Here is a 23,916-nt window from a genome sequence, read left to right as displayed (position 1 = left end):
TGTATAAAGTAACTACTTTTATTTATTTTTTTTTTATTTTTATTTCACCTTTAGTTAAGCTAGTTGAGAACAAGTTCTCATTTACAACTGCGACCTGGCCAAGATAAAGCACTTTAGAACTACAAATATTAGAAGGTAAGAAGCACAACTTATGTAGTAAGTATTCAAAGCCATTTCACCTGAACCTTTGTAGAAATACTTTTTATTTGATTTGAGAAAAGACATCATAGGCCTACTTAGACTGTATGTAGGCCAACCACAAACATACCTTTTGGGTCTTTTGCTCTTAGTTATCCGGTACTTACAGGTGATGTGCAAATAGTCAGTTGTTACTGACTATAATTATTATGTTCATTACTGGTACTTCATTCAGTATAACTAGGGTGCTTCAGCACTGTATTCTAAAGCAACATTTTTTTTGTTGAAAATATACTTTTCGTTGCTCTTTGTTATTTTTCATGCCTGCCTTTTGTGATTGAGAATCGCTTTTGGATTTATGGCTTTGGTCCGTAGTAACATCAGATCAGCAGCCTGCACTGCGCTTTCTCTCCTCAGTCTTCTTTGATGCTTGCTGAGGAGAGTTATGTATTGTTTAAAAAGTTTATAACACGTAAAAGTTGGTGATGTATTAGTACTGTGTTAAAAGAGTTATACACTGTGTGATGCAATGCTAGGTTGTTTAGCTAGGCTAGCTAGGGTTGAAGTCGGAAGTTTACATACACTTAGGTTGGAGTCATTAAAACTCGTTTTTCAACCACTCCACACATTTCTTGTTAACAAACTATAGTTTTGGCAAGTCGGTTAGGACATCTGCTTTGTGCATGACACAAGTAATTTTTTCAACAATTATTTACAGACAGATTATTTCACCTATAGTTCACTGTATCACAATTCCAGTGGGTCAGACGTTTACGTACACTAAGTTGACTGCCTTTAAACAGCTTGGAAAATTCCAGAAAATTATGTCATGACTTTAGAAGCTTCTAATTGACATAATTTGAGTCAATTGGAGGTGTACCTGTAGATGTATTTCTAGGCCTACCTTCAAACTCAGTGCCTCTTTGCTTGACATCATGGGAAAATCAAAAGAAATCAGCCAAGACCTCAGAAAAACAATTGTTGATCTCCACAAGTCTGGTTCATCCTTGGGAGCAATTTCCAAACGTGTGAATGTACCACGTTCATCTGTACAAACAATAGTATGCAAGGAAAAACACCATGGGACCACGCAGCCGTCATATCGCTCAGGAAGGAGACGCGTTCTGTCTCCTAGAGATGAACGTACTTTGGTGCGAAAAGTGCAAATCAATCCCAGAACAGCAGCAAAGGACCTTGTGAAGATGCTGGAGGAAACAGATACAAAAGTATTTATATCCACAGTAAAACAAATCCTATATCGACATAACCTGAAAGGCTGCTCAGAAAGGAAGAAGCCACTGCTCCAAAACCGCCATCAAAAAAGCCAGACTACGGTTTGCAGCTGCACATGGGGACAAAGATCGTACTTTTTGGAGAAATGTCCTCTGGTCTGATGAAACAAAAATAGAACTGTTTGGCCATAATGACCATCGTTATGTTTGGAGGAAAATGGGGCAGGCTTGCAAGCCGAAGAACACCATCCCAACCGTGAAGCATGGGGGTGGCAGCATCATGTTGTGGGGGTGTTTTGCTGCAGGATGGACTAGTGCACTTCACAAAATAGATGGCACCGTGAGGAGGAAAATTATGTGGATTTATTGAAGCCACATCTCAGGACATCAGTCAGGGAGTTAAAGCTTGGTCGGAAATGGGTCTTCCAAATGGACAACGACTCCAAGCACACTTCCAAAGTTGTGGCAAAATGGTTTAAGGACAACAAAGTCAAGGTATTGGAGTGGCCATCACAAAGCCCTGACCTCAATCCTATAGAAGATTTGTGGGCAGAACTGATAAAGTGTGTGAGAGCAAGGAGGCCTACAAACCTGACTCAGTTACACCAGCTCTGTCAGGAGGAATGGGCCAACATTCACCTAACGTATTGTGGGAAGCTTGTGGAAGGCTACCAAAAACGTTTGACCCAAGTTAAATAATTTAAAGGCAATGCTACCAAATACTAATTGAGTGTATGTAAACTTCTGACCCACTGGGAATGTGATGAAAGAAATAAAAGCTGAAATAAATAATTATCTCTACTATTATTCTGACATTACACATTCTTAAAATAAAGTGGTGATCCTAACTGACCTAAGACAGGGAATCTTTACTAAGATTAAATGTCAGGTATTGTGAAAAACTGAGTTTAAATGTATTTGGCTAAGGTGTATGTAAACTTCCGATTTCAACTGTAGCTACCAAAAGCCTTGTTTTGTGGTTGGCCCACATACAGTATGATGTAGTTTCTCAAGCGTTTCTTTTGAATAAAAATTCTTTCTACATTCTATATGAGTATATACAGTGCTGCTGAGTACAGGTGAAATGGCCTTGAATACTTACTACATAGTTTGTGCTTATTAGCCTCTAGTATTTATAGTTTTTAAGTAACAAATACTTCTTTCTACATAACAACCAGGAAAATGTGTCACCCTTTATGTTGTTATTTAGCAGCTAGATACTAACTCTGAACGGGTTATTACCCTGTCGTTACTGTGTTATTTCTCGTCGTTTCCTGTTATGTCCCTGCCGTTACCCCTTATTTCAGCACTAAAGTGCTACCCAAAATCGTTTGGCACTTTGCTTCATGTTTAAAGTGTTTTCTATAAAGGAATACTTCTCTAATACTCATACTAGAAAATGTGTTAAACTGCTTTACATAAGCTTCCAAAGAAAGAGACACTTGGATGTTTTGTCGCATGTTTTTGTGTCATGCTTCCAAATCACCCTCTGCTTGTTGCCTTCACTGCCTCTGAAGCAAAGGAGCGCTCAAACAACCCACCCACTTTCTCAGCATGTTTTGGAGAGGAGAAGGTGGGGGGGGGGGGGTTGAATTTTTGCTCAGTCTGACTAGTGAAAGAGAAGGGGGCAGGGAATGTGTATATGTGGGAGGAGGAGTTGCATGCGAGGGAGGAACTTCATAACTTTAGAAATAGGCAGTGAACAACATCAGAGGGAAATGAGATCTGGGGCTTTGTATCCCAGAGCAGCAGGAACAAAACCAGGCTGCTGGATGTCAGGGAGGAGAGAGTAGGGAGTCTGCCCAGCTACATCCCACTCCTGCTGGGGTCACAGGGTTAGGGCTGGTGGGGGAGGGGTCACTCACCATCCCGAAGGGTCTTCTAATGCCATTACCCCAGGCAGAGTAGACCTTGGCTGGGCTGGGGCTGAGGAGAGGGGTGGGGGTGGATGGGGGATGGTGAAAGGAGGACATGATTCATGATGATTCTGGTCTGGGAAACGGTCAACTTCTAGCATAACACACACACCGCTGAATTTTGCTTGCGTCTTCATATGTGCACACACACACACACACACACACACACACACACACACACACACACACACACACACACACACACACACACACACACACCCCCCCCTCCAGCGGAGAGTCATTGAGATGTTAGGGAGTGACCAGTAATTGATAGAGTTGTTGAACAGCTCTGACACTACTATTACGCCCTCATCAGTAGGTGTCATCCTCGGAACCTAGGAATCCCCAATTCCTTTCTCCTTCTCTTTATGTCCTCATTTCTCCACCTATATTTCCTCCCTCTCTCTCTGCTCCCTATCCTTTCTCTGACTGTTGGTTGAAAATGGCCTGTGTTCCCTGCACTTGTGTACTGGGCGCTTGGTATCCTGGACAAAAAACACTGATTTAATTTGGCATAGAGTTGATGGGTGTCCTGCCTGGAAGCCCCAGGGAGGAATGGGCTTTGAAGTACTATATGTGGGACAGTGAGTGTGTGTGTATAATATGTCCCCTTTCTGTCCCCCAGGCAACTCACACTAACATAATACTGTCTGGAAATGAAACACTTAAACACGAAGCACACAAACACAGTTCTACACACTCACCCGCATTCTTTCTGTCTCGCTAAATCAGATTTTTTTAACTTCATATTTTGAATGTTGAAGGGAAAGGATGGGAAATGTGTTTAACTATGACCTGTAACAATGATCAGCCTTAATAATGTCCCAATGAAGTGTACTTGAAATTAAACTTTTCTTCCCCTCTCTCTCGATGCAGAGTGTGTGTTCAGTGTATGTCCGGCCTTGTCCAGGTACCATGGCTCTGGTTCAGACCCTGCCTGTGTCCACGACTGACCACCCCAAGCCTCCTACCAGCCTCAACATCGTCTCCCTCTCCCCCGTGGTTGGAGGGCCCTGTGGCCCCTGTGGCCCCGGAGCCACCATGGGCTCCGTCAGCAGCCTCATTTCTGGCCGGACCTATCAGGAGCAGCGACACTGCCGGGCAGCCAGCGAGTTCAGGTAGGGTGCTACTCATTAGTCGTGGCCGGGTGCCAGTCTGTTTAAGTGCGCTTGCCTACTTTATTGTTGTCCTGGTCAAGCCAAACATGGTTGGAAAATAAGTGACAAGGAGTTGGCATGATAGCACAAACAGACTGACACTCAGGCTATATTGGTCGTGGATGAGATAATTTCCTAGCCTGGGTTCCAGTTTTTTTACCTTGTTTCTGCTCTCTTGCCAACTCCTGGGATTGTCATGCCAAACAAGAGCACAAACAGATCTGGGACCAGGCTAGGGATTCCTCCCTTACTGGCTCCCGAGTGGCGCAGAAGTCTAAGGCACTACATCTCAGTGCTAGAGGTGTCACTACAGACACCCTGGTTCAAATCCAGGCTCTATCACAACCGGCTGTGATAGAGAGACCCATAGGGCGGCGCACAATTGGCCCAGCGTCGTCTGGGTTTGGCTGGTGTAGGCCGTCGTTGTAAATAAGAATTGGTTATGAACTGACTTGCCTAGTTAAATAAAGGTTACTTGTTTTTTTTAATACTATGGAAAAGAGCTACTGGAAAAATGCTATATACTGTAATTCCAATCAATTATTATTCTAAATAATTTTTATTTCAGCACTAAGACACGCCATAACACCCCAACCACCAGCTGTTTCAGGCTCCAGGGTGATAGCAACACCCTGCACAGCGCGAGCTCCCTGGAACAACTACTGGTCATCAACAACCAGACCCAGATCCAGACCACACAGCTCCAGCCCCCGCCACTGCCCACCAAGAAGCAGCCCCGGTCAGGTAACTCTGCTGGTGGGACAGGGTGTGCGGCTGGAGGTGGTGTTGGTGCAGGGAATGGAAACTATGGGTTTGTGACTGAGGTGGTGACTGTAGGAGACTGGAATGATAACCATGTGGTGGCGATCGGGAGTCCGTGTAGCGACTCGGAGGAGCAGAGGGATAACCGAGGTCTCAACGGGAATATTGGCGGTCCGCCGCCCAAACTCATCCCTGTGTCGGGAAAACTGGAGAAGGTGAGTGTCGGAAGGGAATTCCCAAAATGTCAAGTGGTTCCCGAGGTTGTCGTATCTGTGTATAATAAGTCCTAGTCAAGAAATGACCATCCCAACTTCCCTTTGATAATGCCCATACATTTCATTGTGTTATCATTAGTATACTTTCATTCTTTCTCAGTTGTAAGTCGCATTTGTAAAATCCTCACTAAGCTAATATACAGAACATAGAATCTAGCTAGCTAATAATACTTCTAGCTACAGTACCAGTCAAATGTTAGGACACACCTACTCATTCCAGGGTTTTTATTTATTTTTTAAATGTTTCTACAGTGTAGAATAATAGCGAAGAAATCTATGAAATAACACATATGGAATTGCTGTTATAACAGCAAAGGGGGGTCAACTCCATATTAATGCCAATGATTTTGGAATGAGATGTTCGATGAGGTATACTTTTGGTCATGTAGTGTATATTGACTAATTTCATATAAAAATAGAGTTTCCTGAAAGACAAGATTCAATTGATAATAGTCTGATGGGTGAGAGTATTATCAATTGTTAAATTGTATATGAAGAATCTGATGAACAGCGCAGTTTGTAATTGACACAAAGGCAGGTAAACGGAGCGCCAAATTGTGACTTTTAAAGATTCCCCTACAGAGTCACAAGCAGGTAAAACGTTTGGATGTCTATATAGTATCAGAAAGAGCAGATTCTGCAGTTCCACATTGAATATTCTTGTCAAACAACTCTTAAAAATTACCCGTTGAGCTCTATTTCAAAAACATTTTTGCCAAATGTATTTTCTTAAATGCATAATGTTCCTTAAGCCCTGCCCTTAATGAATGAATAGTGAATCTTTGTGATTGTGTTTATTTAATGGATTTGAACACTTGAGTTGTGGTGTTTTAGTGGTTTTTCGTTTGTACATACAGTGCATTCGGAAAGTATTCAGACCCCTTCCCTTTTTCCACATTTTGTTAAGTTACAGCCTTATTCTAAAATGGATTAAATTAAAAAAAAATCCTCATCACCTTACACACAATACCTGTAACGTCTTGTCTGTAGTGTGGCGGAAAGAAGCGCAGGAAGCAGCGAACACTGTGTGGTAATTTTAATAAAACCACCTGTACAAAATAAAAGGTCTCCCAACAACAGGGAAAAATACAATTGACAAGCACAGTCGAACAAACGCAGTCGACACACAGAAAAACAATCCCGCACAAAAGGGTGCGGGCCAGCTGAACTAAATAGCCCTCTTAATTGCCTAACTCAGGGCAGGTGAGAAAACATTAAAAAAAGGGAAAAACAAAAAGGGAATCGGTGGTAGCTAATAGGCCGGTGACGACGACCGCCGAGCGCCACCCGAGCAGGAGGGGGATGCCACCGTCGGTAGGAATCGTGACAGTACCACCTCCTGACGCGCGGCCCCTGCAGCGCGCCGACACCGGCCTCGAGGCCGACCCAGAGGACGAGGCGCAGGGCGATCCGGACGGAGGCGGTGGAACTCCTTCAACATGGATGGGTCCAAGACGTCCTCCGCCGGCACCCAGCACCTCTCCTCCGGACCGTACCCCTCCCAGTCCACGAGGTACTGCAGGCCCCCCGCCCGGCGTCTCGAGTCCAGAATGGCCCTTACGCTGTACGCCGGGGACCCCCCGATGTCCAGGGGGGGTGGAGGGACCTCCGGCACCTCATCTTCTTGTAGGGGACCAGCCACCACCGGCCTGAGGAGAGACACATGAAACGAAGGGTTAATACGGTAATAGGAAGGGAGTTGCAACCGATAACACACCTCGTTTATCCTCCTCAGGACTTTGAAGGGCCCCACACACTGCGGCCCCAGCTTCCGGCAGGGCACGCGGAGAGACAGGTTCCGGGTCGAGAGCCAGACCCTGTCACCCGGTGCGAACACTGGCGCCTCACTGCGGTGGCGGTCAGCACTCCTTTTCTGCCTAGCACTGGCCTCCTTCAGTGAGTCCTGTACTGCTTTCCAGGTCTCCTTGGAGTGCTGAACCCAGTCCTCCACCGCAGGAGCCTCGGTCTGGCTCTGGTGCCATGGGGCCAGGACCGGCTGGTACCCTAGCACACACTGGAAGGATGACATGTTAGTAGAGGAGTGGCGAAGTGAGTTCTGGGCTAACTCTGCCCAAGGAATATACCTCGCCCACTCCCCTGGCCGGTCCCGGCAATACGACCTCAGGAACCTGCCCACCTCCTGGTTCACCCTCTCCGCCTGCCCATTGCTCTCGGGGTGATAACCGGAGGTTAAACTGACCGAGACCCCCAGCCGCTCCATAAACGCCTTCCAGACCCTGGATTTGAACTGGGAACCCCGATCAGAGACAATATCCTCCGGCACCCCGTAGTGCTGGAAGACGTGGGTAAATAGGGCCTCCGCAGTCTGCAGGGCCGTAGGGAGACCGGGCAAGGGGAGGAGACGGCAGGACTTAGAAAACCTATCCACAACCACCAGAATCGCAGTGTTCCCCTGAGAGGGGGGAAGATCTGTCAGGAAGTCGATAGACAGGTGCGACCATGGCCGTTGCGGAACGGGGAGGGGCTGTAACTTCCCTCTCGGTAAATGCCTAGGAGCCTTACTCTGGGCACACACCGAACAGGAAGAGACATATGACCTCACGTCCTTAGCCAAGGTGGGCCACCAATACTTCCCCCTTAGACTCCGCACTGTCTTCTCTACACCGCCGCAGGTAGCGTGTGCACCCACCGAATCAACCGATCGCGAACATCGAGCGGCACATACATGCGCCCCACGGGCACCTGCGCAGGCACAGGTTCCAACACCAGTGCCCGCTCGATGTCCGCGTCCACCTCCCACAGCACTGGTGCCACCAGCCTAGACGCTGGAATGATGGGAGTTGGATCGATGGGGCGGTCATCCGTGTCATACAGACGGCTTTAGTATTAAGGGAACCCAGTCTATATGAGATGGTAAACCTAAACCTGGCGAAAAACATGGCCCACCTTGCCTGACGTGGATTCAGTCTCCTCGCTGCCCAGATGTACTCCAGGTTTCGGTGGTCGGTCCAGATGAGAAAGGGGTGCTTAGCCCCCTCAAGCCAGTGTCGCCACACCCTCAAGGCTTTGACTACCGCTAGCAACTCCCTGTCCCCCACATCGTAGTTACGCTCCGCCGAACTGAGCTTCCCTGAGAAGAAAGCGCAGGGGCGGAGTTTCGGTGGCGCACCCGAGTGCTGTGATAGCACGGCACCCACCCCAGCCTCGGATGCGTCCACCTCTACTACGAACGCTAAAAACGGGTCCGGGTGCGCCAACACGGGCGCTTCGGTGAACAGTGTCTTCAACTTCTTGAAGGCTCCGTCCGCCTCCGTCGACCATCTCAAACGCGCCGGCCCCCCCTTCAGCAGTGAGGTAATGGGAGCCGCTACCTGGCCAAACCCCCGGATAAACCTCCGGTAGTAGTTGGCAAAGCCCAAGAACCGCTGCACTTCCTTCACCGTGGTTGGAGTCGGCCAATTACGCACGGCCTTAACGCGGTCACACTCCATCACCACCCCCGTGGTGGAAATGCGATAACCCAGAAAGGAGACGGCTCGTTTGAAAAACTCACACTTCTCAGCCTTAACGTATAGGTCATGCTCCAGCAGTCTACCAAGCACCTTGCGCACCAGGGACACATGCGCGGAGCGGGTGGCGGAATATATCAGAATGTCATCGATATAGACAATCACGCCCTGCCCGTGCAGGTCCCTGAGAATCTCGTCAACAAAGGATTGAAAGACGGCTGGAGCATTTTTCAACCCATACGGCATGACGAGGTACTCATAATGGCCTGATGTGGTACTAAAGGCGGTTTTCCACTCATCTCCCTTCTTGATACGCACCAGGTTATACGCGCTCCTGAGATCCAATTTTGTGAAGAACTGTGCTCCGTGAAATGATTCCACCGCCGTAGCGATAAGAGGTAGTGGGTAACTAAACCCCACCGTGATCGCGTTTAGACCTCTATAATCAATGCACGGACGCAGACCTCCCTCCTTTTTCTTCACAAAAAAGAAACTCGAGGAAGCGGGTGAGATGGAGGGCCGAATGTACCCCTGTCCCAAGGATTCCGTGACGTATGTCTCCATAGCCGCCGTCTCCTCTTGTGACAAGGGGTACACGTGACTCCTGGGAAGCGCAGCGTTAACCTGGAGATCTATCGCACAATCCCCTTGTCGATGAGGTGGTAATTTAGTCGCTCTCTTTTTACAAAAAGCGATCGCCAAATCGGCGTATTCAGGGGGAATGCGCACGGTGGACACCTGGTCTGGACTCTCCACCGACGTGGCACCTATGGAAACTCCTAGACACCTCCCTGAACACTCCTCCGACCACCCCTGGAGAACCCCCTGTTTCCATGAAATGAGGGGATTGTGACCAGCCAGCCAGGGGACCCCCAGCACCACCGGAAACGCAGGTGAATCAATAAGAAAAAAGTTAATGCTTTCCTTATGATTCCCCAGCGTTACCATGTCCAGCGGCACCGTAGACTCCCTGACTAGCCCTGACCCTAATGTTCGGCTATCTAAGGAGTGCACGGGGAAGGGGGAATCTATCGGCACCCGTGGAATGCCCAGCTTAATGGCAAGTCCACGGTCCATAAAGTTCCCAGCTGCGCCTGAATCGACTAGCGCCCTATGCTGGGAAGAGGGAAAACATTTAGAAAATGAAACAGGCAAAAACACATGACCAACAGGGGGTTCTGGGCGAATCTGGTGCTGACTCACCTGAGGTGACCGAGAAGTGTTCTGCCTGCCTTCTCGACTCCCAGACTGGCTCCTCCAGCACCGGTCGGCCGTGTGTCCTCTCCGACCACAGCTGGTGCAGGAGGAGCCACCTCCTCCGGTGCCCCTTGGCACGGCCCCCCCTACCTCCATAGGGGTAGGGGCGGGGGTGCACGGGGGTGGAACGGGCAGGACCCTCTCCGAACGCCCGCGGGCAGCCAGCAAATTGTCCAACCGTATGGACATATCAATGAGTTCGTCCAGGGATAGATTGGTGTCCCTACAGGCCAGCTCCCTGCGGACGTCCGCCCGGAGACTACACCGGTAGTGGTCTATGAGGGCCCTGTCATTCCACCCTGCTCCAGCAGCCAAGGTCCTAAACTCCAGCACGAAGTCTTGAGCGCTCCTCGTCTCCTGCCTGAGGTGGAACAGCCATTCACCCGCCGCTCTACCTTCGGGGGGGTGGTCGAAAACAGCCCGAAAGCGGCGGGTGAACTCTGGGTAGTGGTCCCTCGCCGAGTCTGGAGCGTTCCAGACCGCATTAGCCCACTCCAGAGCTCGGCCCGTCAGGCAGGAAACGAGGGCACTCACGCTCTCCTCTCCTGTAGGAGCAGGTCTGACGGTGGCCAGGTACAACTCTAACTGGAGAAGAAACCCCCTGCACCCAGCCGCCGTCCCATCGTACTCCCTCGGGAGTGCCAGGCGAAGCGCGCCAGAGCCAGACGTCGTAGGAGGAGGAGATGGTTGTATCGGGGGGGTGTAGGTGGAGAGAGGATACCACTCCTCTCCCATCGGTCCATCCTCTCCATCATCTGGTCCATGGCGGATCCGATGCGATGCAGGACCGATGTATTATGCAGGAAACGTTCCTCCATCGAGGGTAGTGGAGTGCCCGCTGCTCCCGCTGATTCCATGCTCCTTGTGGTGCGGGATTCTGTAACGTCTTGTCTGTAGTGTCGCGGAAAGAAGCGCAGGAAGCAGCGAACACTGTGTGGTAATTTTAATAAAACCACCTGTACAAAATAAAAAGTCTCCCAACAACAGGGAAAAATACAATTGACAAGCACAGTCGAACAAACGCAGTCGACACACAGAAAAACAATCCCGCACAATAGGGTGCGGGCCAGCTGAACTAAATAGCCCTCTTAATTGCCTAACTCAGGGCAGGTGAGAAAACATTAAAAAAAGGGAAAAACAAAAAGGGAATCGGTGGTAGCTAATAGGCCGGTGACGACGACCGCCGAGCGCCACCCGAGCAGGAGGGGGCGCCACCGTCGGTAGGAATCGTGACAATACCCCATAATGACAAAGCAAAAACAGGTTTTTAACATTTTTGCGAATGTATAAATAACTTAAACAGAAATAGCTTATTTGCATAAGTATTCAGACCCTTTGCTATGAGACTTGAAATTGAGCTCAGGTGCATCCTGTTTCCAATAATCATCGTTGACGTGTTTCTAGAACTTGATTGGAGTCCACCTGTGGTAAATTCAATTGAGTGGACATGGAAAGGCTCACACCTGTCTATATAAAGGTCCAACAGTTGAGAGTGCATGTCAGAATAAAAACCAAGCCATGAGGTCAAAGGAATTGTCCATAGAGCTCCGAGAGAGAATTTTGTCAATGCGCAGATCTGGGGAAGGGTTCCAAAAAATGTCTGCAGCATTGAAGGTCCCCAAGAACACAGTGTCCTCCATCATTCTGCAATGGAAGAAGTTTGGAACTGTCACATCCTGACCATAGAAAGCTTTTATTTTCTATGGTAGAGTAGGTCGGGGCGAGACAGGGGTTTTGTCTAGTTTATTTATGTCTATGTTGGTTCTAGTTTCTTTTTTCTATGTTGGGGGTTTTGTCTAGTTTATGTATTTCTATGTGGGGTTCTAGTTTCTGTATTTCTATGTTGATGTTTTTTGGGATGATCTCCAATTAGAGGCAGCTGGTCATTGTTGTCTCTAATTTGGGATCATATTTAAGTTGTTGTTTTTCCCACTAGGTTTTGTGGGAGATTATTTTGAGTAAGTGTATGTTGCACCTCTTCGTCACGGTTTGTTGTTTTGTTTATTAGTTTATTTGTATGTCTTGCATAGTTTCACAGTTTAAATAAAATGTGGAACGATACACACGCTGCGCCTTGGTCTCCTTCATACGACAAGCCTGACAGGAACCACCAATACTCTTCCTAGAGCTGGCCGCCCGGCCAAACTGAGCAATCGGGGGAGAATGGCCTTGACAGGGAGGTGACCAAGAACCCGATGATCACTCTGACAGAGCTTCAGAGTTCCTCTGTGGAGATGGAAGAACCTTCCAGAAGGACAACCATCTCTGCTGCATTCCACCAATCAGGCCTTTATGGTAGAGATGCCAGACGAAAGCCCCTCCTCAGTAAAAGCCACATGACAGCCCGCTTGGAGTTTGCCAAAAGGCACCTAAAGGACTCTCAGACCATGAGAAACAAGATTCTCAGGTCTGAAGAAACCAAGATTGAAATCTTTGGCCTGAATGCAAAGCGTCATGTCTGGAGGAAACCTACTGTGAAGCATGGTGGTGGCAGCATCATGCTGTGGGGATGCTCAGGACCTCAGACTTGGGCGAAGGTTCACTTTCCAACAGGACAACGACCCTAAGCACACAGCCAAGACAACGAAGGAGCGGCTTCTGGACAAGTGTCTGAATGTCCTTGAGTGACACAGCCAGAGCCCGGCCTTGAACCCGATCGAACTTCTCTGGAGAGACTTGAAAAGAACTGTGCAGTGTACATCCCCATCCAACCTGACAGAGCTTGAGAGGATCTGCAGAGAAGAATGGGAGAAACTCCACAAATACAGGTGTGCCAAGCTTGTAGCCAAAATGTTTTGAGTCAGTTAAGAACAAATTCTTATTTACAATGACTGCCTACCCTGTCCCGGATGACGCTGGGCCAATTGTGTGATACAGCCTGGATTCAAACTAGGGACTGTAGTGACGTGTCTTGCACTGAGATGCATCGCCTTACACCGCTGCACCACTTGAGACTCATACCCAAGAAGACTCAAGGCTGTAATTGCTGCCAAAGGTGCTTCAACAAAGTACTGAGTAAAGGGTCTAAATACTTATGTAAATGTGATATTTCAGTTTTAAATGGTTTATAAAATGGAAAAAGTCAAGGGGTCTGAATAGTTTCCAAATGCACTGTATAGCCTACAGTTGCATTACCTAATGAAATTGCTATTGTGTTCCTTGAAATACATTTTCTTTCATATTCTAATGTTACATTCATTAACAGAAACCAATTGTAATTTTTGCAATAGCATGCGAAATCTATTTATTAGACTGTTAAAATGTTGACGTTCAAAATACGTGTTTTTGGCCCGAAGGGGGGTCCAATGAGGCCAGGCTTTTCAATTGTTAACAATCAATCACCTCGCACCTTATAATCAATGTCAGAGCTGTCTTACATTCACTGACACACTCACTGAGGCCTGAGGGAAATCATTTAGAAAACTGCTTACCAGACCTGTGTGTATAGAGCTGTCTTTTTCTGTCTCTTCTCTTGATCTGTCCCCCCCTTCTCTCTCTCTCTCTCTCTCTCTCTCTCTCTCTCTCTCTCTCTCTCTCTCTCTCTCTCTCTCTCTCTCTCTCTCTCTCTCTCGCCTTTCTCTTCCTGTCTCTTTCCTCTCTCCGTCCCCCTGTATTTCTCTTTCTATCTTTCTCCTCTCCCTCTCTCTTTTCATCCCCCCTCTCTCGTGTCTTGACATAGTCAATGAGATGTGAGAAAAATCATTAGGAAAACTGCTTACTGGAAACCAATAAATAACAATTAAACCAATCAGAGCCTTCAGAATGACCTTCCACCCTATCAGTGTCCCTGTCTTTATTGGGAGGAGACCAGGCATTCCTAATTAGCAATGCTGATATCACTAACGTCAGTTTCTTTTATATTTCCTTTGTTTTATCATACCTTTATTTAACCGGAAATCCCAATAAAGTGTTGCCCAGTGCTGTGCTTGATTAGATTCCCTTTGATAGGGCCTATCAGGCAATAATGAAAATAATGAACATGATAATAATTAATTAATCATAGTTGAAAACACAATGTAATAATGTCTGTACTTTTCTGTAAGAACCATTAACAAATACTGTCTTCCATTACAGAACATGGAGAAGTTTCTGATCCGTCCCACTGCGTTCAAACCAGTGGTCCCCAAGAACCGTCACTCGGTGCAGTACCTCTCCCCGAGGCCAGGGGGCAGCCTCTCTGAGAGCCAGGGCAGCCTCAACCTCCTCCTGCCCCTACCTATCAATGGGAATAATGGAAATACTGTGGTCAACAGCCCGGGGAGCTACGGAAATGTCGTATCTCTGCTCTGCTCTTCCTCGGACAGCAAAAGGAACTCATACAGCGGAGGACGCAATGCTCGCAGCAGCCAGTCCTGCTCCATGTCAGACTCTGGCCGTAACTCCCTGTCCAGCCTCCCCACTCACAGCAGTACAGGCTACAGCTTGGCCCACAGCGAGGCCTCTGGGTCTGGAGGGTCCGGGGTGGGCCTGGAGCCTGGAGCTGGAAGAACTACTACTACCAACGGAGGAGGGTCGGTGACCCACGGGGTTCACAGTCACTCAACCTCCCACGGTCACTCTAACTCGGACAGCGGGCGTTCGTCATCCAGTAAGAGCACGGGGTCGCTGAGCGGGCGCGGCCAGCCCCTGTCGGACAGTGGGTCGTGTGGGCACTCACCCCCGCCCCTGGAGGGGTGCGAGGGGGTGATGAGGGAGCTGGAGGAGAAGCTGAGGGAGAGGGATTTGGAACTGCAGCAGCTCAGAGAGAACCTGGACGAGAACGAGGCCGCCATCTGTCAGGTGAGAGGGAGTTTTTTTTTTAACTTAGTAGTTGTTCAGTAGACACCAAAGAGAGGATAATTGACTGAAACAGGGAGGTCCAATAACAACCCCTTTGTTTTTGTTTTCAAAGAACTTTATTACCTTTTTTTTCTTATGGTTTGCCTAATTAACACGAGTCACACGATCGTGGTGTGGCTCATGTCTGTGTAATGTCAGGGGTTTAAGCAGGCCTAAAGTGTTGCCTCGAGGACCAATATGTATAAAATGTTTCTGTTGTTTCTGCTGTTTCTATTGACTAAGCTAAATTATTCCATAGCTTTTCGAGCCGTAATAGTGCTGGTTCACAGTTTGACCTCTGGATGTGGTATCTGTATGTAAACTCTGACCTCTAACACCTGACCTCCTGTGCTGTAGGTGTACGAGGAAAAGCAGCGTCGCTGTGAGAGGGAGCTGGAGGAAATGAGACAGAGCTGCTCTTCCAAGATGAAACAGGCTACACAGAAGGCCCAGAGAGTCCAACAGGCCTTACAACTACAGGTAAGAACTACAGTATAGATAGACAGAGACATAGATACAGTATACAGAAACATGGATATACAGTGACATAGATACAGAAACATAGATATACAGACAGAGCAGTTCTTCTAAGATGAAACAGGCTCACAGAAGGCTCAGAGAGTACCACATGCCTTACAGCTACAGGCAACAGACAGAGATACAGAGATAGTTCAGTCAACTTAATTTGGGAAGTAGGACCCTGTTTTGTATGACAGCAAGTTACTATTGTTTGTACTATTTGTACTATTGTTTGAAATGTTGCTGCTGTTTTGGTAGCATCTCGTGATTTTTGGACTGTCAAAATACGACCCTAACTGTCTGTCTCTACTTCAGGTGTTCCAGCTGCAGCAGGAGAAAAAGAAGCTTCAGGAGGACTTCTCCTCTCTGCTGCAGGACAGGGAGGTGCTGGAGAGAAGGTGTGCCTCCATACAGAGAGAACAGATCCAGTTGGGACCGCGCCTAGAGGAGACAAAGTGGGAGGTGAGACACTGAGGAGGAGAAAAGTCAGGGGTTTAGGGGTCATGGGTTAGGGTAAGTGTGAGGGTCAACGTTGATTCATGTACACAATTTCAAAGTAAGAGAATATTCACAAAATATCCCCCCCCCAGGTGTGTCAGAAGTCAGGTGAGATATCCCTGTTGAAACAGCAACTGAAGGAGATCCAGTCAGAGCTGAGCCAGAAGGGTGGGGAACTGGTGGTCCTGAAGTCCCAGCTGAGGGAGGCCAGGACCGACCTCCAAAACAGCCAGGCCAGGAGCCAGGAGGCTGGGTCGGCCCTGCGGACACGCTCCCTGGAGCTAGAGGTCTGCGAGAATGAGCTCCAGCGCAGGAAGAGCGAGGCTGAGCTTCTCCGTGAGAAAGTCATACGCTTGGAAGAAGAGTTGGCCCAGCTTCGAGGTGCCCTGGCCAATCAGGGAGGAGGCTATCTTCCTGGAGGCCAGGCGCCGGCTAATAAGGGCCAGTGCATGAGCCTGCCCCTCCCCCAGGGCCGTGGGGGTGTGGAGGGTGGAAAGGGGGGCCCTAGCCCCTCTACGGGGTACCGTGAGGCGGAGGAGGGCAGGCTGGTATGGGGAGGGGAGAGTGATGAGGCCAAGACTCAGAGGCTGAGTGCTGAAGCTGTGCTGGGACTCAGGCAACAGGTGGGCTCCAACGATGTATAGACAGACTTTTCTTAATTTATTATCTGCAGAATGGTGCTTGAATAATACTTGTTTTTGCACTGATCTGTTGTGTATTGCTGGTTTTCAGTCAATCAATGAATCAATCACTTCTCTGTCAGGTGGAGAGGCTGAGGGCAGAGCTGATGTACGAGAGGAGGAGCAGTGAGGAGCAGCTGGGAGGGTTCGAGGAGGAGAGGAGGGTCTGGCAGGAGGAGAAGGAAAAGGTGATCCGCTACCAGAAGCAGCTGCAGCAGAACTACATCCAGATGTACAGGAGGAACAGAGATCTGGAGAGGGTGATGAGAGAGCTCAGTCTAGAGCTGGAGAACAGAGACATAGAGGACTACGACATCCAAAGCGGCAGCAACGACATCCACTTTGAGGAGATGACCGCTACTGAGATCTAGAGGGGACAACACAGGGGTGTCCTCTCGCCCCATTGAGATTTAGAGACCAGACAGGGACGTCGTCTAACCCCAGTGATATCAAAATCAAATCAAATTGTATTGGTCACATACATGTGTTTAGCAGATGTTAAATGCTTGTGTTTCTAGCTCCGACAGTAGCATCTCCTGATATTTAGAGACATGGGTGTCCTCTCGCCCCCATGACTATTAATACCAGCACCCTGAAATGATCTGATTTCCCCATCACTGCTACTGAGAGGGTTGCATCCAAAACGGAACCCTATTTCCTATGTAGTGCACTAACTTTGGCTAGAGAACAGGGTGCCATTTGAAATGTGCATCTAGAATACCGAGGGTATATCTGAACATATTCCCCTAACCACAGTACAAGCACTCTTTACTTCTCTATGGACCGTTTGCTGTCATGGACATTAAGGGAGCATCTCTGTTTAAGGGTGGATCCGCTCCACTTGACATTGGGATGCACCCTCCTCCTGGACCACACAGGAACAGCTGACTACCTGCAGTCAGAAAAGACTCCATCACATCTTTATTCAGACTTAAAAGAGAGGTTAGTGTGTATCTCAATAGTTGAGAGTGTCTTCCTCCCCAGAGTAAGATTCACCCTCAGACCAACACATCCTCCTTGCCTCCTCACATGGGTTTGATTGCCCAGCTATAGTACCAGCACTCTGTTGGACATATATTATGACTTTTGACTTGAGAAACAAGCAGGTGCCACTCAAATCAGTGTATTGAAAGCAAAGGGGAGAATCAAGTCAAGTATAATCACATCTGTATGGAGCACACAGGTGTGACTACCTGACCACCAGCACATAATGATGACATTACTATAACGATGACATCATCACCACTCAACTGTGTTTCCGTTCGTCCACAGGACTTTGTGCACCTTTGCACTAAAGCAATGATGTAATAACACTTTCACAATTTGTGTTGTCAATGTTATATATACAGTGTTCAATGGATCAGCAACTCATCTAGAAGTAGTACGGAAAGGACCAGAAATACTCCACTGAAATATGGGTTTACATTCGGTGGAATTGGAAGCCACAACCTTGTCTTTTCTCAGCTATGGAAAGACTATGTAGTATTTTGATGGGATGTATAAGGACTCTTGGCACAAATAGCAAATGCAACTGTTCAGTTATCAGCACTGGCTAAGAAAGGAACTGTTGTCTACACTCTTCCTTGTTCATGGAATCTTCAAACATCCTGGATTTCTATCATTGGCTGCTTGTTGCTAAAATGTCAACATTCTGTTCTGTCATTGGCTGAACCATATCTGTCAGTTGATATTGACTCTCAGCTCCCCAAATGTGGTGAGAAGGAAGAGAAAACCAAAAGAAGACATCAAAGGCTTAATGTGAGTGCTGTGTTGTGCTCCTCCTCTCTTTAAGCCAATCAATAGTCACCCTATTGTATCTTCTCTACAACCTCTCTCGTGTGAATGACACAAATAGAAGCATGTAGCACTATGAGGCAGTGATTAGCATGGGAGATATCAGCACATACAACCGCTGCCCTTCTCTCTCTCTCTCTCTCTCTCTCTCTCCTCTCTCTCTCTCTCTCTCTCTCTCAGCACAAACTTTCATATCAGAGAAAGAAACAAACCTTAATTGGTCAACTCAAGCTGCCCGTCAAAGATATCGATGCTGCATTGGCTGCTGGGACTGTTATGAAGCCGTCTTGGATCAGTGAGCATATGGTGTCGCTTTTCCTTATGGTATCACAGTGAAACCAACAAAACATCCCTGTTCAACTGTACTTTGCTCCTTCCTCCCTTGGCCTCTCACTGTTGTACACGCTGGACTGTGAATACTCTTCTAACGTTTTACTTTTTATTACTAGACCCCCCCCCCCCTCTCACTCCTTCTCATCAAAAAGCCAAATAACACTTCCTAGACTTCCTGTCCCTTCTGGCCAGTGACTGTGAGGCTCACTCACTGACATCTAGATAATGTGGATGGCAAAATTGCATGTCTTTCCCTTGTCTGTCAAAGTCTGGGAGAGGACGGTCCAGGTAATGTAGGGCAGGATTCCCCAACTGGCAGTGATTTTATTTGGCCTCCCAAGTTTTCTGAGCAAAAGAAAACACATATATATATATATATATATATATATATATATATATATATATATATCTCAAATTATATATTTTTTAAATGTTGTTAGACATAAACGACTAAAAACACCAGCAAATCAGCTCCAGGTGATTTTAATTTTGGAAATCTGTTCCAAAGTATTCCCATGCATAATAGTGAAATAGATACATGTGATCGTATACAAATGTAAACAAGGTTTGAAATTATTGTTTTAGTCAAATATATATGTTTGGGCATTTTGCGGTCAATTTGCGGTCTACAAATTATTTGTAATTATGTACCAGTCCGCTGACCATCCGCTCAAGAAAATTTAAGCCTGCGGCTAAATCTAGTTGATGATCCCTGATGTAGGGGTTTGTGCTGGACAGTGCATGATGTATTAGCCTAAGGCATGACAACCAGGTCATTATGGAACTGTTACAGTGGTTATATCAACATTTTGGCAACCACTGCCATAGAAATATAATTAATAGAATGTAATTCTATTTCTATGTGGGGAACCATAGATAAATATGGGAGTCTTCAGTTGTGCTTCCTCATAAGAAGGGATTAAACTAGAGCTCTGGTCTTTTATATTAGAGAGGTAAACAGAGTTTATAAAAAGGAATCTAACAGATAAATGGAAATCAATATGATCTATGATGATGATGAATATTTTTTTTATATAGCACCTGAAGATATTTTGTGGTAACACCAGTACCATTGTGGGTTTAATGTACAAAGTATAATAAAGAGTTCTATATATCTTTACAGTACCACACATATACCAATGAGATGATTAAACACAATTGGAAAGGGTCTGGAAAGAGTGGCACGAACATCTATTGCATGCATAAAACATTTTTTACATCATCTTGAACAAACAAAAAAGTCACGATTCAAACTCCACTCTTTGTTCTTGATCAAGCTGCATTATGATTAAACAAACATACAACAATATGGGAAATATCCAGCTTTTAGCCAAGGTTCACATTGGTCAGCACATTAATGGTCATCCTTGTTCAATGCGATTGCGTTTTCATTTGGCGGCCATTATAATCTATATCACCCAATATCATCGTCTTCGTTGTGTTTGTCATCTTCAGACTACACTTATTAACACACAAAGCATTTCATCCAAATAATATCTCAACTAAAAATGTGTTCATCACATATGGTAGAAACATTCATCTTCAATTTAGTCGTATAGGTCTACAAGGATACCATTTTACAACATTCAAGATGTATTTTTAAGAGAGGAATAGAACATATATTCCAGTGTGGATGTACCATCATCTGTAACACAGTCAGGTGGGAAAAGCAGCTCAGGTGTATTTTTTTAAATTGAACCTTTATTTAACTAGACAAGCCAGCTAAGAACAAATTCTTATTTACAATGACAGTCTACCACAGCCAACAACTAACCCAGATCATGTTGGGCCAATTGTGCGCTGCCCTATGGGACTCCCAATCACAGCCAGCTGTGATATAGCCCAGAATCGAACCTGGGTCTGTAGTGACACCTCTAGCACTGAGATGCAGTGCCTTAGACCACTGCGCCACTTGGGAGCCCCCGAGTGGTAATGACTAACACAGTAGCAAAGGTGTAATGGTTAACACAGTAGCACAGGTGTAATGGTTAACACAGTAGCACAGGTGTAATGGTTAACACAGTAGCACAGGTGTAATGGTTGACACAGTAGCACAGGTGTAATGGTTAACACAGTAGCACAGGTGTAATGGTTAACACAGTAGCACAGGTGTAATGGTTAACACAGTACAGTAGCACTGGTAAAGTGAACTGAAAGGGACCCCAGTGTTCATTTTGGCACTCTGTTTCAGATTTAGTCATTTTGACTTAAATATAATTAAGTCTGATTCACATTTCAATAATGATTTAGTGTAGTTATTGACAAAATGACAAAAACAGTGGTCCATTTTTGTCAACTAAATGCCCTTTCATTTTAGTCATTTAGTTACGTCACATTTTTATTGCCTCATTAACCTATAGTAAACATAAATCACTGACTTCCATGTGCACAAACAAACACAGCCTTGTCCTACCAACATATTTTTCTGCATAAAATCCTATTCTCATCCCAACAGCAGAAATATGACAAACATATATAAGAATTGTCTGGCCTCGGTCGCGTCATTTCCATTGTTATCAACGTTCCACAGACGCCGCAGCCACATTGATGTCCAAAAGTAGAACGGGGCACAGACGTCAGTTCAGCGTCTACTTTTGATTTACATTTGGTTGAGTTGTCAACTAACCTGAATTCAATGTGAGATCAACATAAAATGTAATGTCATTGGATTTAGGATAAAAGTTAGGATAAAAGACGACACTTCCTTACATTGATTACTTTTTCCAAATCCAATCAGTTTTCCACATTGATTCAACTTCATCACATTAAATGTTTTTGTTGAAATGACGTGGAAATAATGTTGATTCAACCAGTTTTTGCCCAGTGGGTAATGATTTCGAACGGGAGGGAGCTAATGACTGTTTTGCCCAGTGATGTAGTTGATTAATTAAACCTCGAAACCTAATCAAGTCCCAACTAAGTCCCCTGTGCTCGAGTCCAAGTCAGAGTCACCAATGGTCGAGTCACGAGTCCTGGTCCAAGTGCTCAAGTCTGAGTCACTGGGTCCACTCAAAATAAAGTTATTTACCCAGTCAGAGGTAGTGTAGTGTCAAGATGAATTTATTCAATAAATTGTTTGCTATTCCTTTTCCTTTCTTTCTATGCTACCAAATGTTTGCATAGGCTACTGGTAATGTTACCAGGGCCACGTTCAGTTGCAAAACTTTGTTGAACGTTGCAAATAGAAATTCCATGAATAGAGCCAACGTTATTCCTTATTCAACATGTCAGATAGAAATGTGCTATGTAGAACAAACATGCCTACCAGAGTGTTCCGTCCTGCTGAACACGGCCCAGGTTGGTAGGTATAACTAGCTAATGAGGTAACATGACTGAACAAAGTGTAGTCTAAATAAATGGTTAATGGTCCGGTCCTAGTTTTAGAACGGCCCGCGATATGCTTTATGAATGTTAAATGCGCCCCGCCAATGCATGATAGAAAGAAAAATCGTAGCGTCAGTATTATGGGTCATATCTTTTGAGCGGTAATCTCTCAAGCCGTTTTCTTAAGCCATGTTCACATTGGCAGTTTGAAATGACTTAAATCCTATTTGCATATCCAATCTTTTCTTTTTCCTGCAGTCTGAACAGGCAAAAAGCACATGGAATCTGATAATTCAAGCCACATTTCAAACCACCTTCGCAGGTGGTTTGAAGTCAGATACAAATCTGATTCCTGGCCAAGTGACTTGTGTCTTAACGGGAAAATCAGATTTATTTGCCCTCAAGTTGTTTTGATAGTTGGATAATCCTTTCCTTTGAGGCTTTAAAAGTGTTCCTACACTGTAATTTTGAACATTCAAAGCAACTGGGAAACATTCTACATAACTTCTGAGTGATGAGGAATCACGAACACCACCACCGATCAGTTCTAAAAACTATTGTTCAGTCCACTTAGTAGTCAGACTTGAGATCATTTAGTCTCGTCTCGTTTTAGGCAACTGAAATATTTTTTTTGGTTTAGTTATAGTTTTTTTCTGGTTTATTTAGTCAGTTATAGTCTAGTCAACTGCCACTGAAAAAGTAGGTGTTTGATAAATATTTGAGTTCTTATTTTTGTTGACTAAATTAACTGTGAGGAACCCCCTCGGTGAAAGCACAGTGCACTCTGGATACCCCTTTCCACATTTCTCACTTTTCTTCATAACCCCATAATAACAATTTTCTGTGTAAATACAGTCAGTATCTAACTGAAAATGACATACAGGTAACTGCCAAAATAAAGGAAACGTGTGTAAATGAGGGATACAAAGTATATTGAAAGTAGGTGCTAAGGTGTGGGTCTTGAGTTAATTAAGCAGTTAACATCCCATCATGCTTAGGGTCATGTATAAAAATGCTGGGCAGTCCATTATTTTGGCTACCATGGCTATGCCCCCATAGGATTACAAGGCCCCTGTCCACAGGGCACAAGTGATCACTGAATGGTTTGATGAGCATGAAAACCAGATCTCAACCCAATTTAACACTTATGGGAGATTGTGGAGCGGAGATTGTGTAACCACCAACAAAACACCAGCGTTTTCCCTCCAATAGAGTTCCAGACACTTATAGAATCTATGCCAATGTGCATTGAAGCTCTTCTGGCTCGTGGAGGCACAACACCCTATTAAGACTGTTGGTGTTTCCTTTATTTTGGCAGTTACTTCTACATTGAGTGACATTCTAGTCCTTTACTCAGACGAAAATAAATATTTCAAATGTAGCCACTGCGACTATAGACCAAAGCAACGTAACACGTTTGTTTGTATTTGTCTTGTTTCTTTTCTTCCTTAGTGTGCATAAGTATACAATTATATTTTAGTGTGTTTAGGTGTTCTGTTTCTTTATTAATCCATGGTCATGTATATTTTCATGCTGTAAATTTATTGTACAAAATTAAGTTTGTTTTTAATTAAAGATACAAAATGTCACCATGGAGTAATGGTTGTTGGAATTTACACTGGTGAAAACAATTATTCTGAAGTGATGAAGGCTTTTTGGGGTGAATCCAAACTCCCTCAAATGTTCACAATCTGCAATTGCCATTGAAAAAATTGATCTCAGCCTTAGTGAAAATTTGACTTA

At 45.7% G+C, this 23,916-nt stretch overlaps 1 protein-coding gene across 3 annotated transcripts in view; it reads left to right on the top strand.

The window, feature by feature from the left end:
- LOC106613059 (leucine zipper putative tumor suppressor 2 homolog) overlaps positions 1 to 23,762 on the top strand; it is a 105,781-nt gene extending 82,019 nt beyond the window's left edge. For all 3 annotated transcript variants that reach the window (XM_082976860.1, XM_014214942.3, XM_014214950.3), the window contains 7 exons: positions 4,163 to 4,404; positions 5,012 to 5,420; positions 14,282 to 14,986; positions 15,383 to 15,505; positions 15,860 to 16,006; positions 16,135 to 16,665; positions 16,806 to 23,762. In XM_082976860.1, the coding sequence (XP_082832986.1) occupies positions 4,202 to 4,404; positions 5,012 to 5,420; positions 14,282 to 14,986; positions 15,383 to 15,505; positions 15,860 to 16,006; positions 16,135 to 16,665; positions 16,806 to 17,093 (2,406 nt within the window). In that variant the 5' untranslated portion in view covers positions 4,163 to 4,201 and the 3' untranslated portion in view covers positions 17,094 to 23,762. The remainder of the gene's footprint in view (positions 1 to 4,162; positions 4,405 to 5,011; positions 5,421 to 14,281; positions 14,987 to 15,382; positions 15,506 to 15,859; positions 16,007 to 16,134; positions 16,666 to 16,805) is intronic.
- The last annotated feature ends 154 nt before the right edge of the window (positions 23,763 to 23,916 follow it).

Source organism: Salmo salar, chromosome 01 (assembly GCF_965601325.2).
Source record: "Salmo salar chromosome 01, fSalSal1, whole genome shotgun sequence".
NCBI classification, from domain to species: Eukaryota; Metazoa; Chordata; class Actinopteri; order Salmoniformes; family Salmonidae; genus Salmo; species Salmo salar.
This window is presented reverse-complemented; position numbering and strand designations above follow the sequence as displayed.